Genomic DNA, 16,075 nt, shown 5'->3' on the forward strand with positions numbered 1-16,075 from the left:
CCGGGGGCTGGGGCCCTCGCTTCCTGAGCTCCAGGACCCCACACCCTGCCCCGCCAGCCCATGTCCTGGGTGACCTATAACTCTCACTGAGAGAGCAAACCGCACCCCTGAGGTGGGCTGAGTTACATCCCTCAGCATTCACACATCACTGAGTCCTAACCCCCCTCAGAATTCATACATGGAGTCCTGACCACAGGACTCAGGATGTGACCTTATTTGGAGACAGGGTCCTGGCAGGTGGAACTGGTAAGGAGGAAGTCACACCGGAGTTGGATGGGCCCTGATCCTACGGGGCTGGTGTCCTTTTTATAAGGGGAATGTGACACAGACACACGCATGGGGAAGGCTGTGTGAAGACGGAGGTGGAGGCCAGGACAGCGCTTCTCCAGGCCAGGAGACACCAGCATCTCCAGAAACCGCTAGAGGCGAGAGCCATGAAGGCTGAGTGCCAAAGAACTGATGCTTTTGACCTGTGGTGCTGGACAAGACTCTTGAGAGTCCCCAGACTCCAAGGAGATCAAGCCAGTCAATCCTAAAGGAAATCAACACTGAATATTCCTTGGAAGGACTGATGCTGAAGCTCCAATCCTTTGGCCACCTGATGCAAAGAGCTGACTCATTAGTAAAGCCCCTGATGCTGGGAAAGATTGAAGGTGGGAGAAGAAGGGGACGACAGAGGCTGAGATGGTTGGATGGCATCACCGACTCGATGGACGTGAGTCTGAGCAAACTCAGAGATGGTGAAGGACGGGGAAGCCTGGTGTGCTGCAGTCCATGGGGTCGCAAAGAGTCGGACATGACTGAGCAACTGATCAACAAGAAAAAGAGGTGAGAGAGATGGGGAGTAGCTTCTCCCCCTCAGAAGGAACACCTTGATGTCACAGCCGGTGACTCCTTGATCTGGGACTCAACAGCCTCAGGACCTATTGTCTAAGCTGCCCTGTCTGCAGCCCTCTGCTCTGGAGCCCTGGGATACTGAGACCTGCACCCCAACCTTGGCCACCCTGGCCTTGACCAGCTCGGCGGGCAGGCCCCCCACTATGCGCTCCAGAAGGTCTTGCTCACGGCCCAGGTGTTACCAGAAGCCCGGTCCCTATGGCTGACCCGGCTCCGGGCCCCAGGCCCCAGGTTTGAGGGGTTCTAGGTGATGGCTCGGCACCCTGGGGAGGCTGGCGGGAGGGAGCAGGTGGCTGACCATCACAGCCCTTTCTTTGGAGCTGAAAGGGGGTCACGTCATCCATGCTGCCTCGAGGAGTGAGGCTGAGAGGAGACCTAGCTGCCTGGGTTTCAGCTCCTGCTGGACGTGGGGACGCGGCCGCCGGAACCTCAGCACAGATAATGCCAGCGCCGTGGAAACAACAATCACAGCGCCCCCCCGAGCGCACACAGGCCCTGGCACCCACCAGCGCCCCAGCTCGGCCCACCCTGTCACCCCACCCCGCCCAGCCCCCTCTCCTTCGCCGACCACAACCCCTGTCCCCCTGGTGCTGATGCCGTCCGGGCGCTGGGGTGTCTGCCTGCACTGGGACCCCCGGCCCCCCTAGGGACAGGGCACAGACATGCTCAAGGAACCTCGAGTGGGCAGGGGACAGCCTGCTGCCAGGGTCAGGGAGTGGGGAGTGGGCCTCAAGGAGAGCCTGCCAGGGAGACCAGCGAGCAGAGCTGCTCTGGCTCCGGACCTGCTGACACCTGCCCCTCCCACTGGCACAGAGTCCGTGGTGTGACTGTGACCCCACACTGTTCTGACCCCGGGGTCCTGTGGTGTCCCCATCACAGACGGTCCTGGGCTCCAGAGGGGACGGCCCTCCCCAGGGTCCAGCCCAGGCCTGCTCTCCACCGACGCCTCTGAGCCCTCACCAGGGTAACCTCCCTGGGCCAGGGGCCACGGCAGCACCCACCCGCCAGCACCCACCCGCCAGCACCGAGGCGACCTGGTGGAGGGAAGGGGCTTCCTGTGTAGCCTCGTGTCTCCTCCTGAGGCTCTGAGGAGGGGCCAGGACCTGGGCTTGTCGGGGACTTAGCACCTCGGCCCCTGCTGCGGGCATACGGGGGACAAAGACGGCGCCATGGGGCGGGAACAGCAGGGCAGGGGCTGAGCCAAGGTGAGTCGGTTTCTCAGAGTCGGAAGGCCTCACATGCCAGGAGCAGCCTCCGCTCCTTCTAGGAGCGTGTGCTCAACACTGAGGAATTCTGTGAATCTGTGGCTAAACCCTGGGGGTCTTGGAACCGACATGGGGACAGTATTTACACCACGGAAATGGGCAAACAGAGGGTGTGTGTGTGAGTGTATGTGTGTGAGAGTGTGTGTGTGTGTGTGTGCATGCCCAAGCAAGTGAGGGGCTAGTTTAGTGACAGGCCACTGCTCACCACCTGTGGGGTTTAGAAAGTGGCCTCACTGAGACGCAGACAGAAACATCAGTTTCAGGGGTCCGGGTGACTTTCTCTCAGCACTGGGCTTGTGTCAGGAGGGCCCTCCGGGTAGCAGGAGGAGTCATCCTGCCCAAGGCCCCCACACCCCCAGCAAGGCCCTCCCGAGGCTCCGCCAGCCATGGCCCTTGTTCCCGGCCCATCTAGTTCCATGTCTGTGTCCCCACGGGAACGTCACCCCCAGGGCAGTGAGGGCCTCAGTCCTGCTCCCCAGGCCTGATGTTGGGGCTGCTGACCAGGGCCCCGCCTCTGACACCACATGTCCGAGCCACTCCTCCAATACACAGGCCCACAGCCGTGTCACCGCCTCCTGGCCACACCCATGTTCCCTTCTGTGGGCTCCCAGTCCCAGCCTCACTCTATTTGGAGCCCAGAACATTCTAGAATAGTGATGGGAAGTGGGGCCAATTTCTCTGAGGACTTGGGTGTTGAGAATGCACACGAGCTGCTGGTCAACAAGGGCCTTTGTGCAACTAGCAGGGTCTGTGTGGGCCGAGGAGGCTGTCAGGGGGGTCCCGATGGACCTTCCAGAACAGCAGTCCATTCCCTGAAACACACAGCAAGCCCAGCTAGCCAGGGTCCAGCCTTGCAGGCAGGAAGGCCAGGCTGGGTGAGGGCCTGTTGGGCTTTGCGGGGCTGGAGGGCCTGGCCTTGAAGGCATCCTCCCCACCACAGGCACTGGCCTGGGTTGAACAGTGTCCTCCCCAAATTCATGTCCACTGGAACCTAAGAATGCAACCTATGACTTTACAGAAATAGGGTCCCTGCTGTAACATCTTCTCCAGCCTCAAGGGGGCCAGACTGGACAGACCCCCACCCACATGGGGGCCAGGCTGGAGATATAAGAGAGCCATGTCCTGGACAGGCCCTCTGCCTGGATGGGGGCAGTAGCTGGACAAGACCCCAGCTTCCCGGGGAGGACGCCCAGAAGTGCGTCCTGTATTAACAGGCCCCAGCGAGCTGGGCCCTGTTCCTGCTGCCTGCGGTGGCCACCCGCTCACTAACGCCCCTTCGCAGCTTCTGTGCCCTGACAGTGAGACCAAGGACCACCTCCCAGGTAAGCTCTCGGCACCCGAACCCTCACCTCAGCTCTGCTTCCGGGCAGCTGGTAGAGACAACACCATTCATGAGAGTCACTATGAGCCCCCGATGCACCTGGGTGCCATGCTCAACAGTGCCCCCTCACAGGCCTCTGCAACATGCCCCCGGGCTTCCGCAAAGACCCCCAGCCCAGAACCCCCTTCCACAGAGCCCAGTGGCACCCCAGGACACCCCCAGGACAGGACACCCCCAGCCACGCCCAAATCCTCAGCCCTCACAGCCCCAGGAGGCAGCCAGCATCCGCCCTGAGTGCTCCTCCCCTGGGGCAGACCCTCCCTCCAAGGCTGTGGACGACAGAAGTTGTCCCCCGCCCACCTCCCCACCCCAGGGCTCCCCGTGCTCCTCCTACAACCTGAGGACCACTGGGCGCAGGTTCCACCACAGAGCTGCGGGCGGCAGCTCCAGGTGCAAGCTGCCCGCCGAGCCCGCCAACCACACAGTGTGGGGAGGACGCCAAATTTCCGCCTGACACCAGGCGTGGGGCTGGGCTCCCGATCAGCAGGAGGTGATCCAAACACTGGTTCCACTTCCGGGGTCCCAAACAAGCCTGCTGGTCCCCAGTGTGAGAAGCAAAGATGCCTGCTCTAGGGGTCGGGGCGGGGGGGTCTCCAGGTGGCAGCAACACCCTGCTTCTCAGTCTGGGTGGGGCTGAGTGCTTCCCAGAAGCACGTACTCTGTCCCCTCTCCCCGGGAGCACGCGCCCCGTCCCCTCTCCGTGGGATCATGCTCCCTGTCCCCTCTCCCCGGGAGCATGCGGCCCATCCCCCCTCCCCGGGAGTAAGCCACCCATCCTCTCTCCCGGGGAGCACGCACCCCGTCCCCTCTACCCAGGAGCACGCTCCCAGGGAGCGTGGAGAAACGGGGAGATGAGAAATCAAGAATCTTGTGTCCTGGGCTGAAAAGTACCCTCCACAAATTCACGTCTCCCCTGAACCTTGGAATGGAAGAAACAGAGTCTCTGAAGATGTATGTGTTGTTGAAATGAGGTCACACTGGATTGGGGCTGCTCCTAAGTCCAGCGGTCAGTGTCCATACAAGGCCAACAAAGACCCAGACACGCAGGGGAGAATCTTCATCAGGACGCAGCAGGGGGAGGAGCGCGCAGGCGTGGCCGTCGTCGGAGGCCACCAGAGGCAGGAAGAGTCCTCCTCCGGCACCGCCACCCGGAGCCCCGCCCTGTCAGCACCTTGGGTTTGAACTCTGGCCCCTACGACTGCGAGACAACATACTTCTGCGCTTTTAAGCCACCCGATTTGTGGCCTCTGTTCCTGCAGCCCCAGGAAACCGTGCACCTGTGGCCAAGGGGGCCCCGGGGCCGCGCAGTACTCACTGGTGGTGCTCCCCGACATCTGGATGATGCACTTGGACTCGCGGCTCATCTCCCGGGAGTTGAAGGGGCGGACGCGCACCGCCACCTTCACCGAGGCCCCGGCCATCTCTGCGGCCTCTGTGGGTCACTCCTGGCAGCGGTGGGAGCCCCAGCGAGCAGGGGAGACACCTTGGGGAAAAGGGAGACGTGAGTTAGAAACGGTTTCCAGAAAGGCGGAGCAGGCGTTTCTGGCAATGGGACCCTCTCTGGTCCAGCCCCCGTGACACCTACTCAGATGACCAGTCCAGGAGGAGGAGGGACAAAGCAGGCAGCTGCGGGCGAGAAAGGCCTTGAGTTTTAGGAAAGACAGTCAACGGGATGAGAGGAGCCTGAGAAAGCGGCAGCCTAACAAGAAGCAGCTAATTCACTCCAGGACCCGGAAGGACTCCGGGTGCCTCTGGAGGTCACTGACTGAGTGGGACTCCCCAAGGCGACTTAGTGAAGTGCACATGGGGGAGCACCACTCGAAGAAAAGGGGGGTCGGCCACCTGAGAACCAGGCGAAAACCACCAAAAGGCAGGGCTTTGCTGGTGGTGCAGGGTGCTGGGACCGCAGCCGCCAGCGCAGGAGACCTCAGCCAACGTCCTCGCCCACAGCCTCAGAGGGAGCCAGCCTGCTGACTGACCCCTTGGTCTGGGACGCCCAGCCTCCAGACTCGGAGACAATACACTTCTGTTGTCTAAGCCCTCGGTCTGTGCTACTTTGTGACAGCAGCTGTTAGCTCCAGCAGAGTAATGAAGACCCCTAGACCCCCACCCCACCAGTGAACATCCAGGACACGCCCCACCCCAACCCCACCGCCCCCACCAGGCAGGAGGCCAGAGGGGACCCTCAGGGAGACTGAGGCTCTGTGCAGCCTGGGGCTCTGAGGACCAGCTGAAGGTGGATGTGAGGAACCCAGCGAGATGGCTGGCAAGGGGGACCCCAGCCTCCCGCTCCTGCTGCGGGGCTAGCGTGCTGGCCGCCAGGGGAGACTGAGCAGGATCACACCCTCTATCGAGATACACAGAGACTAAAACGAAGACGGGAGCGCAGTAGGAAGAGATGAAGCAGGAAAGTGTCAGTCGTGTCTGCCTCTCCGTGGACTGCAGCCCCCCAGGCAAGAATACTGGAGTGGGTTACCATTTCCTCCTCCAGGGGATAGTCACGACCTGGGGATGGAACCCAGGTGTCCTGCATTGCAGACAGATTCTTTACCTTCTGAGCCACAAATTTTAAATGCTTTGTAATTCATATTCTTGGAAAGAAAGTTATTCATCCATGAGCAAGTAAAGGATACTATTTTTAAAAGGAACTTTCAATGAGTAAGAAAGAGGTCTTGGAAATTAAGAATATGAAAACAGAACCTTTAAAAGTAAATAAAAAGCTTGGAAATACAATTAAGTAATTTTCCACACGAAAAGAGAAATGGAATTTGAGGATCAATGAAAAGAAACTATTAGAGAAATAATTCAAGAAAACTTCCCAGCATTGCCAGTCATGAGTCTCCAAATTCAGAGGCCTACCTACCCCACCTGCTATAAAAGGTCATAAACCACAGCAAATGGTGAACTTTCAAGAGTTGCAGGCTAAAGGGAAGATTCCACAGAGAAAGGCAGGCCACAGAGGAGGGAGCCTCAGAAGGGCACCACGGAGGAAGAAACACTTTCAGATTGCTGAGGGACAGCAGCAACATTCAGCCTAGAACTCTGACCTCAGGCAAACCACAGCCAGGGGAGGGTGAAAGGGAGACCCAGGAAGACTCTGGAAGAGGCGGGAACCTGTGCTCCACGTGTGGGAAGACGTGGGTGGGGTCCCAGCCAGAGGACGGTGAAGGGGTCCCAGGAGGGCCCTGGGGCTGCCAGGAGGGGGACACCCCCAGTCAGAGGGCAGTGGAGGGGACCCACCCGGGGCCAAGACAGTGCTGCAAGGCCGGAGGGTCTCCCATGCAGAGAAGCGTCCCTCCGAGGGTTTGATCAGGGATCAGTGATGAGCCCAGGCGTCAGTCGGTCATTTCTGATAACGTCTTCTACAAGAAGGAGACTCTAGGCACTTCCCTGATGGTCCAGAGGGAAAGAGTCCGCCTTCCAGCGCAGGGGATGAGGCTTTGATCCCTGGTCAGAGAACTAAGATCTCTCAGGCCACGTGGCAACTAAGCCCGAGCACCACAGCCAGAGGCTCTGTGAGCCCCAGCGAAAGATCCGCGTGATAAACGAAGATCCACATGTAGCATCCAAGACCCGACTCAGCAGATTAATAAATATTAAAACACACACACACACACACACAAGCAGAGTGCACTCGAGCAGCAGGAGAGACTATACCAGCCCCGCTGTTGTAAACAACACACTGCACTAATCAACACACAGGAAGCATGGCAGGAAGACGGGAGAGAGGTGTCGAGTGCCGAGGGGTCGCTGATGGTGCGGCGGTGCAGACAAGCTGACTGTCCCGGGGGGAGCTGAATGGAGCAGGCAGACCAGGACACAGGGACTCCAGGGTCGGGGGCACGGGCGGGGCTGCTTCTCACGGAGAGCCCCCCAGCCCCCACGGAGCTTGATGCCGCGTCCACAATGTGTCACTTTGGTAATATTTTAGGAACAAACAAGAGAAAAGCCAAAAAGGAAACTGAGGTTTGGAGACCCACGGTGAGACCCGGCTCGGGGCCAACGCCTGAGGAAGAAGGGCGGGGACACGGCCAGTGTCGGCCACCACCCCAGGTGTGAATGTGAAGCTGGCTGTCATGTCCACTTGCGGTCACACTCACACGGAGCAGGCAGTCCTCCGGGGGACGTGGGCCCTGGGCAGGCTCCTATCTCGGTCTGTGCCAGCTCGACAGGGCTGACCCTCCCTGGGCTGGACGCCCGCAGGCAGGAGGTGAGTAGACGGAGCAGCACCCGAGACCCGGATGAGGGGGGAGGGCAGGCAGGAGGGGCTTGGTCTCCAGGCTGAAGAGGCGGGGACCCGGGCAGAAGCAAGGCCTGTGTGTGGCGGGGGGCCCACCTGATGCCCCACCCTTCCCCTTTAGGAGGGTGGCCCGCAGGCATCCACCTGTGCACCCGACTCCCAGGAGCGGGCGCTGGGGCAGGGCAGGGCCTGCACACAGGGCACCTGCTTTCTCCCATCACCCCCCTTCCCAGGGGGCCCTGGAGCCCATCAAGGACAAGTGAGCTCTGTCCAGGATGCGAGCTGAGGCCCACTCCCCTCCACGGCATGGTCAGGGGAGCGGCCTGGGGCCCTGAAAGGCCAGGAGACAGGGGGTGTGGTGAGGCATCACCCCCGGTTCCAAGGCAGCAGCACACGGGGCCGAGTGTCCCTGTGGACAGCAGCCCAGTCACTGGCACGGGGCCAGCCCGTGACGCTGGGCACACAGAGCCTCAGCCCCGCCTGGCAGAAAGGCAAAATCCACGGGAACCAAGTGTGCCCCGAGGCTCGGCCTCTGCAGAGCTGTTTCACCTCTTTCCGAGCTCCTCGAGCCCCGACAGTGCCCCTGCCCCAGGAGTCCCTGAAGGAGGCCAGTGCCCAGAGGCTAGTGCTCGGGTGCCAGTGCTCAGAGCTGCCCCCAGGCAGCCTCAGCAGCGCAGAAGGAAGAGGGTCGGGCAGCTTGGGGCCAGCCGCCAGCCCGCGTGAGACCTAGCACAAGCGTCCTCACCTGCGACGGGCAGTGACCAGCTGGGCTCTCTGCAAGTGAGAATGACCCCCACGTGGCCGGGCCTTTAAGTCACCAACAGGGCAAGGGCATTCACAGCAGGCTGTCCGTGCGCACCCTCCCCTGGGCTCCCGCAGGCGGCCACGACTTTGTGTGATCTCCAAGCCAGTAGGAAAGGAGGAGATTTACTCAGCAAACCAAAAGGGTGGAGTAGACTGCCCTAACCAACAGGACAGATGTCTGCACAATGCCGCCTGTCCTAACTCGCGTAGATCCCGGGGTCGAGTCCCGAGGCCACGCCCAGGGTGGAATCATGTCACAGTGATTCGGCGCAGGCCTGGGGTTGGGGCCAGTCCCAGTCCTGCCTTTATCTCAGCTGTGTGACTCAGCCCCTGGGCCTCGCTTTACCCAACTGCACCATGACCAGGTTGAGGAGGTTGACCCCAAAGTGATTCCACTCTGGGGTCCCAGACCTCCAGGGAGAGTGACTTCCCCAGGGCTGCAGGGAGAGGCCGTGGCCAAGTCACTTGGAATAAGCCAAATGGGGAACAGCTTCCCTAATGGGGAAAAAAATGCATGATTTTTCATGCATTATTAAAATGTAGACAAATCACTTAGCACAAGGCCTGGCATATGGAAGGAATGAAATAGAAAGCTGATACAAATTTCTAGTAAGTAGGAGCTTTTCCTTTCCCAGGGCTGCAGGGCAGCAGCTGATGCCATCGGGGACTCGGGGCTGAGGAGGGGCTCCCGGGAAAGGGGAGGGGGCCGGCTACGGAAAGCGAGCTACTGGTCATGGCAACGGCCAGGAGCTCCAGGAAACAGGCAGCTCGGAGTTCTGGGGGCTCCTCCTCCTCGCTGTTGTTCAGTCGTTCAGTTGCCGGGGCTCCCCTACTACTGTCTGAAATGAACTTGATGCCCGTTAAGTCCTGAGCCTCCTGTCACCAGAGGCATCCAAGTAGGGCAGAGGCCTGGGGTCTCTTTCAGACCCTCCCACACTGAGGGTCTGTGACACCTCTGCTTCTGAAAAGATCTGCTTCAGCCTCCCCTGTAATCATCACCCTCTGGACAGTCTGACAAAAAGACCCCCTTCCAGGGTGGGGGGCGCCTCTGTGCACGGACCCAGGACCAAGAGCAGGAGGGGCTGCAGAGACCCAGGTGCCCCTCTCTGTACAGACAGGGGAGGGTATGGGCAGGGCTGGGGTCAATCTTGCAAACTCCCAGGTGCCCCAGGACTCCCCAGAACAGGCTGGACAGGAGCAGAACTGTCCTCTCAGGCGACATAGCTCATCCAAGGCTACAGGGAGACGAGAAAGTACCAGGCCAGCCAACAACCAAGGCCGAAAGCTCAGGACATGAGCAAAAGCCCAGGCGATGGGGGCCGAATTCAGGGGCTGGACTCAAGCCAGCTCCACCCCGCAGCCCCTTCCAGCCACCTGTGCGCCTCCATCCACACACCACGGATGTTTTCTCAACACTCTCACCTGCTTATGTCCATGGATGGCCATCCAGCGTGGACTGGAAGGTGTACCTCTCTGAGAATGCATGTTGCCTTACGCGGGAAAATCTCTGCACTTTTGAAACTGAGAAAAGTCTTAGGACATTCTGGGTGGAGTGGGAAGAGTACAACAGCTGGTGAATTCCTAGTGAGGATGCAAATCAGGATGAGGATTCTAACGCACCTTCAGCAAGAGGCCCTATGCCTGAGACGTAAAGGCTGGGTCCTTTGAATACGTGATCCCAAGTCCTCGAACAGGTGATAATTAGAAACAGATGTTCAATTTGATAATGCAAAATTTTCAGCTCTCCCCAGATTTAGCTATATTCATTCAGTGCAATTCCAATAAGCAAAATATTCCAACAGGATTTTCAGTGACATCTGGCAAGAGTTTGGAAGAGAGTTTTGAAAGAGAAGAAAGAGGGGAGCACGCCCTACCAGCTATCATATTTACTCTAAAGCTGCAGTAGTTCCCAAAGTCTAGTGGTGTCGTGAGGAGAGAGGAAAGTGGGAAAAATGAAGCTGGGCCACAGACACACACACAGACAAACCCAAAATCCAACAGTGAGAAAGCAGCGTCGCACGATGGGATAAAGTCAGTATCAGACAACTGGCTAAAGAAAGAGCTAGACCTTAGTCTGGGAAAGCATTTACAAGAACACACCGGAGACCCTGCTCATGGCCCTGGGGGGAGACCCGTGCACAGACATCAAACAGGAAAAGCAAAGCAGGGCTTGTGCGTCCAGGTCGGGGAACGCTGGAGGAAGACGCTGGTTCCCTCCTCCGCCTCCGGCCCGCCCACCCGGCGTTCACAGTGGGAGGAGCTGCACACAGTTTTTGAATCTGCTTGAAGGAATCCAAGAGCTACAGAAGCCATGCAGACTGGCGGGCGGAGATTCCAGGGATGGGGCTGCTGTGGGGCAGGGGACGACTTCGCCAGCACATTCTCCCCCAGCGTTTTGCATTCCAGTCACAGGCACAAGGCTGGGAGTCCAGAGTCTTCCCAGGCAGAGAGCCGTTGCTGAGGGATGGAGAACATGCAGAGCTTTTTGGTTGAGAAAAACAACACTTAAGAGGCCAAGATCCCAGGAGAAAGAAGCAGAGACTTAAATGGAGCAAATGGTCAGTTCTCCCCTTAAGACACTTGCCAAACTCCAAAGGCAGGAAAGGGCGGAAGTTTCGAACTCAAGCAGAAAGCCTCTGGAAATCAATGAGAGTTCTCCCATGGTCTCAGGTGCCAAGGAGACAGAGGTCAGAGTTCAGGTCCCCTGGGAGAAGGGGCCTCAGCAACCACACCAGGACCTGATCTGAAAACCCTGACAGGCACAGACTGTACAAGCAGGGCAGAGCCACAGGTGGGATTGTTCCACCTCCTTGAGACCCACAGGCTGCAGCATGCCAGGCCTCCCTGTCCTCCACCGTTTTCTGGAGCTTGCTCAAATCCATGTCCATCAAGTCGGTGATGCCACACAACCATCTCATCCTCTGTCGTCCCTTCTTCTCCTGCCCTCAATCTTTCCCAGCATCAGGGTCTTTTCCAATGAGTCAGTTCTTCGCATCAGGTGGCCAAAGGATTGGAGCTTCAGCTTCAGCAACAGTCCTTCCAATGGATATTCAGGGTTGATTTTCTTTAGGATTGACTGGTTGGCTCTCTTTGCAGTCCAGAGTCTTGTCCAGCACCACAATCAGGAAGCATCAATTCTTCAGTGCTCAGCCTTCTTTATGGTCCAACTTTCACCTCCCTACATGAGTACTGGAGAAACCACAGCTTTGATTTGACAGACCTTTGTCGGCAAAGTAACGTCTCTGCTTTTCAATGTGCTGTCTAGGTTGGTTACAGCTTTCCTTTCAAGCAGCAAGTGTCTTTTAATTTCGTGGCTACAGTCACCATGCTCAGTGGTATTTTGGAGCCCAAGAAAATAAAATCTGTCACTGTTTCCACTTTTTCTCCATCTATTTGCTATGAAGTGATGAGATCAGATGCCACGATCTTAGTTTCTTGAATGTTGAGTTTTAAACCAGCTTTTTCGCTCTCCTCTTCCACCCTCATCAAGAGGCTCTTTAGTTGCTCTTCACTTTCTGCCATAAGAGTGGTGTCATCTGCATATCTGAGGTTGTTGATGTTTCTCCTGGCAATCTTGATTCCAGCTTGTGATTCATTCAGCCTGGCATTTCCTGTGATGTACTCTGCATATTTAAATTAAATAAGCAAGGTGACAATATACAGCCTTGATGTACTCCTTTCCCAGCTGAGAACTAGTCCATTGTTCCGTGACTGGTTCTAATTGTTGCTTCTTGACCTGCATACAGGTTTCTCAGGAGGCATGTAATGCTATGCTATGCTATGCTAAGTCGCTTCAGTCGTGTCCGACTCTGTGCGACCCCATAGACGGCAGCCCACCAGGCTCCGCCGTCCCTGGGATTCTCCAGGCAAGAACACTGGAGTGGGTTGCCATTTCCTTCTCCAATGCATGAAAGAGAAAAGTGAAAGTGAAGTCGCTCAGTCGTGTCCGACTCTTAGGGACCCCATGGACTGCAGCCTACCAGGCTCCTCCGTCCATGGGATTTTCCAGGCAAGAGTACTGGAGTGGGGTGCCAGGTAAGGTGGTCAGGTATCCATCTCTTTAAGAATTTTCCAAATTTGTTGTGCTCCACACAGTCAAAGACTTTAGTGTAGTCAATAAAGCAGAAATAGATGTTTTCCTAAAATTCCCTTGCTTTTTCTATGAACCATCAGATATTGGTCATTTGATCACTGGCTCCTCTGCCTTTTCTAAATCTAGCTTGTACATCTGGAATTTCTCAGTTCAAGAACTGTTGAAGCCTAGCTTGAAGGATTTTGAGCATTACCTTGCTAGCATATGAAATGAGCACAATTGTGCAGTAGTTTGAATATTCTTTGGCATTGCCTTTCTTTGAAATTGGAATGAAAACTGACCTTTTCCAGTCCCGTGGCCATTGCTGAGTTTTCCATATTTGCTGGCATATTGAGTGCAGCACTTTAAGAGCATCATGTTTTAGGATTTGAAATAGCTCAGCTGGAATTTCATCACCTCCACTAGGTTTGTTTGTAGTAATGCTTCCTAAGGCCCACTTGACTTACACTCCAGGATGTCTGAATCAAGGTGAGTGATCACACCATCGTGGTTATTTTGGTCGTGAGGATCTTTTTTGTACAGTTCTTCTGTGTATTCTTGCCACCTCTTCTTAATATCTTCTGCTTCTGTTAGGTCCATACCATTTCTGTCCTTTATCAAGCCCATCTTTGCATGAAATGTTCCTTTGGTATCTCCAATTTTCTTGAAGAGGTCTACTATAGTTTTTCCCATTCTATTGTTTTCCTCTTTTTTTTTTTTTTTTGCATTGTTCACTTAAGAAGGCTTTCTTATCTCTCCTTGCTATTCTCTGGAACTCTTCATTCAGTTGGGTATATCTTTCCCTTTTCTCCTTTGCATTTGCTTCTCTTCTTTTCTCAACTATTTGTAAGGCCTCCACAAACAACATTTTGCCTTCTTACATTTCTTTTTCTTTGGGATAGTTTTGGTCTCTGCCTCTTATACAATGTTGCTAACCTCCGTCCATAGTCCTTCCTACTTTACCTCCAGACAGTGAATTAAAAAGCAGAGACATCCCTTTGCTGACAAAGTTCTGTGTAGCCAAAGCTATGGTTTTTTCCAGTAGTCATGTACAGATGTGAGAGCTGAACCAACCATAAAGAAGGCTGAGCACCAAAGAATTGATGCTTTTGAATTGTGGTGCTGGAGAAGACCCTTGAGAGTCCCTTGGACTGCAAGGAGATCAAACCAATCAATCCTAAAAGAAATCAACCTTGAATATTCATTGGAAGGACTCATACTGAAGCTAAAGCTCCAGTGTTTCAGCAGCTGATGAGAGGAACTGACTCACTGGAAGATTCTGATGCTGGGAAAGATTGAAGGCAAAAGGGGAAGGGGGTGGTAGAGGATAAGATGATTAGGTCGTATCAACAACTCGATGGACATGAATCTGGGCAAACTCAGGAGATGGTGGAGGACAGGGGAGCCTTCTGTGCTGCAGTCCATGGGGTCACAAAGAGTCAGACGTGACTTAATGACTGAACGACAACAGCTATTTCACTGGCATTTCAGGAGGGAGAGAAGATAAATGAAGATAAATTAGAAATGACGAACCAAACACTAAATTCTATATAATTCTATTTACATAACTTCTAAAACAGGCCAAAAATGAGCAGAATAAGCACGTTATTTAGAAATACAGAGCTAAATAGCAACAGTAACAACAAAACAGCTAAAGGGAGTTGAAAGTGGTTGGGCACAGAGAGCAAAAATGCTGATTTTCAAAATGAATCTTGTAGGTATATTTGACTCTTCTAAATGATGTTCATATTTAACCTAAAAATTATTTTTAAAATAATTATCAAGTGGTTCAGGGAAAGTGGGAGAGACAGAAAGCTAGCTCACCTTGGTTGGCAAGTGCCATGTGCGTGAAAACAAAAATTGGTTTTGTTCATTAAGATTATTATTTCAAAACTGATGGGGGGAAATGTGAATGAAAGACTCCCATATCTGGCAGTACGATGGATGAGATATCCTCCCATTAGAAATCACCATTAAATTTGGGATATATAACAAGCATCAGAATAAAAGAAGGGAATTCTGGAAAGGGGGAAAAAGGAAAGGAGCTGAAACGAACGTGGGGAGCCCATTCCACCAGCTCACCCAGGAGGAAGACGCAGCAGAAAGGCAGAGGAGCGGGTTTCACCTGCTGAGTGGGGGATGGGAGGCGTGACCTCAAAGACAGGCAGTCAGAAGTGGAACCAAGTGTCACAAAAATCTGGATCCTCTGGAACTCGGGGAAAGCCACTGGCCATCAGAGGGACGTGGGAATTGGTCTGAATGGCCCTCAGCTCCTGGTGGTGAGAAAGCCAGTGCTTCTGAGAATTTGAGGCCACAGACCTGACCTCACACAGGTTTGGGTCTAAAATTCACAAAGCCCCTGTGATCAGGGAAGCCCAGGGTTGAGACGTTAGCTCACAGTAGTCTCAGATGTTTGCACCCAAAGTATCTCACAAAAGCAGACACAAACCCCCCTTGAGAAGAGCTTCCTCCCCTAGGTGCCCCAATATTCCCAGAGATGAAGATCAGCTACATGGGTGCTCACGGTGGCACACCACCCAACACCCGAGATGAACTTCACCACTAGAGTCAGGGGGAAAATGCAAAGAAAACGTTAGATCCTCAAGGATCTCAGAGGCTGCGCTGTCAGATCCAGATCACAGTGAGTGCACGTAAAGTGTTCACAGCAATAGCGGGAGGGAAAGAATGCAGCAAAATACGGGGTGAACCACGCAGAGCTTAAAACGTAACCCTTTAAATTTCAGAGTTTAGCTGACATTAATCAGCAAATGAAATGGAGCTGAACAGGGAATTAATGAACTGGAAAATGTCCGGAAGAAAATTACCCAGAATGGTCCCAAAGAGACAAAACGATGAAACCAGAAAACCAAGGTTAGAGGCCATGCCACATGGAACAGTTCGTAATCCATCATGGCAGGAGGTTTAATGCACCTCTCACCACTGACAGACCATGCAGACAGGTAATAACAAGCACGGAGACGATTCGAACAACAAAACAATCATGAACTGATGAAAACCTGTGCTCTCTTGCCCTCAAAAATTAGAGAAACATTCTTTTCTAAAACATAGGGAACATTTACAATGTTTTACCATGCGGACTCTGTATCAAATGGATCGTGTAATTTGAATAGAATAAAATAAAAAAATCAATAAAAGATCATTAAAAATACATATGTTAGGAAATTTTTTAAAATAAACTTCTTTTTTAAAAACGTTTCTGGCCATGACACGAGACATGCCAGATCTTAGTTTACCGACCAGGAATCAAACCAACGCCTCCTGCAGTGGAAGCGTCAAGTCTTAACCAGAGAACCACCAGGGAAGTCCCAACATCCAAATAACCAACACACAAAAGAAAAAACCACTGCAGAGTTACAAATAAACTCAGTCGTAAATGATCATGCAGATACTACCAG

At 54.5% G+C, this 16,075-nt stretch overlaps 1 protein-coding gene across 23 annotated transcripts in view; it reads right to left on the reverse strand.

Annotated features, from left to right (window-relative positions):
• Positions 1 to 16,075, reverse strand: part of KIF1A (kinesin family member 1A) — an 87,805-nt gene that overhangs the window by 62,534 nt on the left and 9,196 nt on the right. For all 23 annotated transcript variants that reach the window (XM_005205062.5, XM_005205061.5, XM_059885307.1 and 20 more), the window contains exon 2: positions 4,859 to 5,026. In XM_005205062.5, coding sequence (XP_005205119.1) covers positions 4,859 to 4,964 — 106 coding nt within the window. In that variant the 5' untranslated portion in view covers positions 4,965 to 5,026. The remainder of the gene's footprint in view (positions 1 to 4,858; positions 5,027 to 16,075) is intronic.

Source organism: Bos taurus, chromosome 3 (assembly GCF_002263795.3).
Source record: "Bos taurus isolate L1 Dominette 01449 registration number 42190680 breed Hereford chromosome 3, ARS-UCD2.0, whole genome shotgun sequence".
In the NCBI taxonomy this organism is placed as follows: domain Eukaryota; kingdom Metazoa; phylum Chordata; class Mammalia; order Artiodactyla; family Bovidae; genus Bos; species Bos taurus.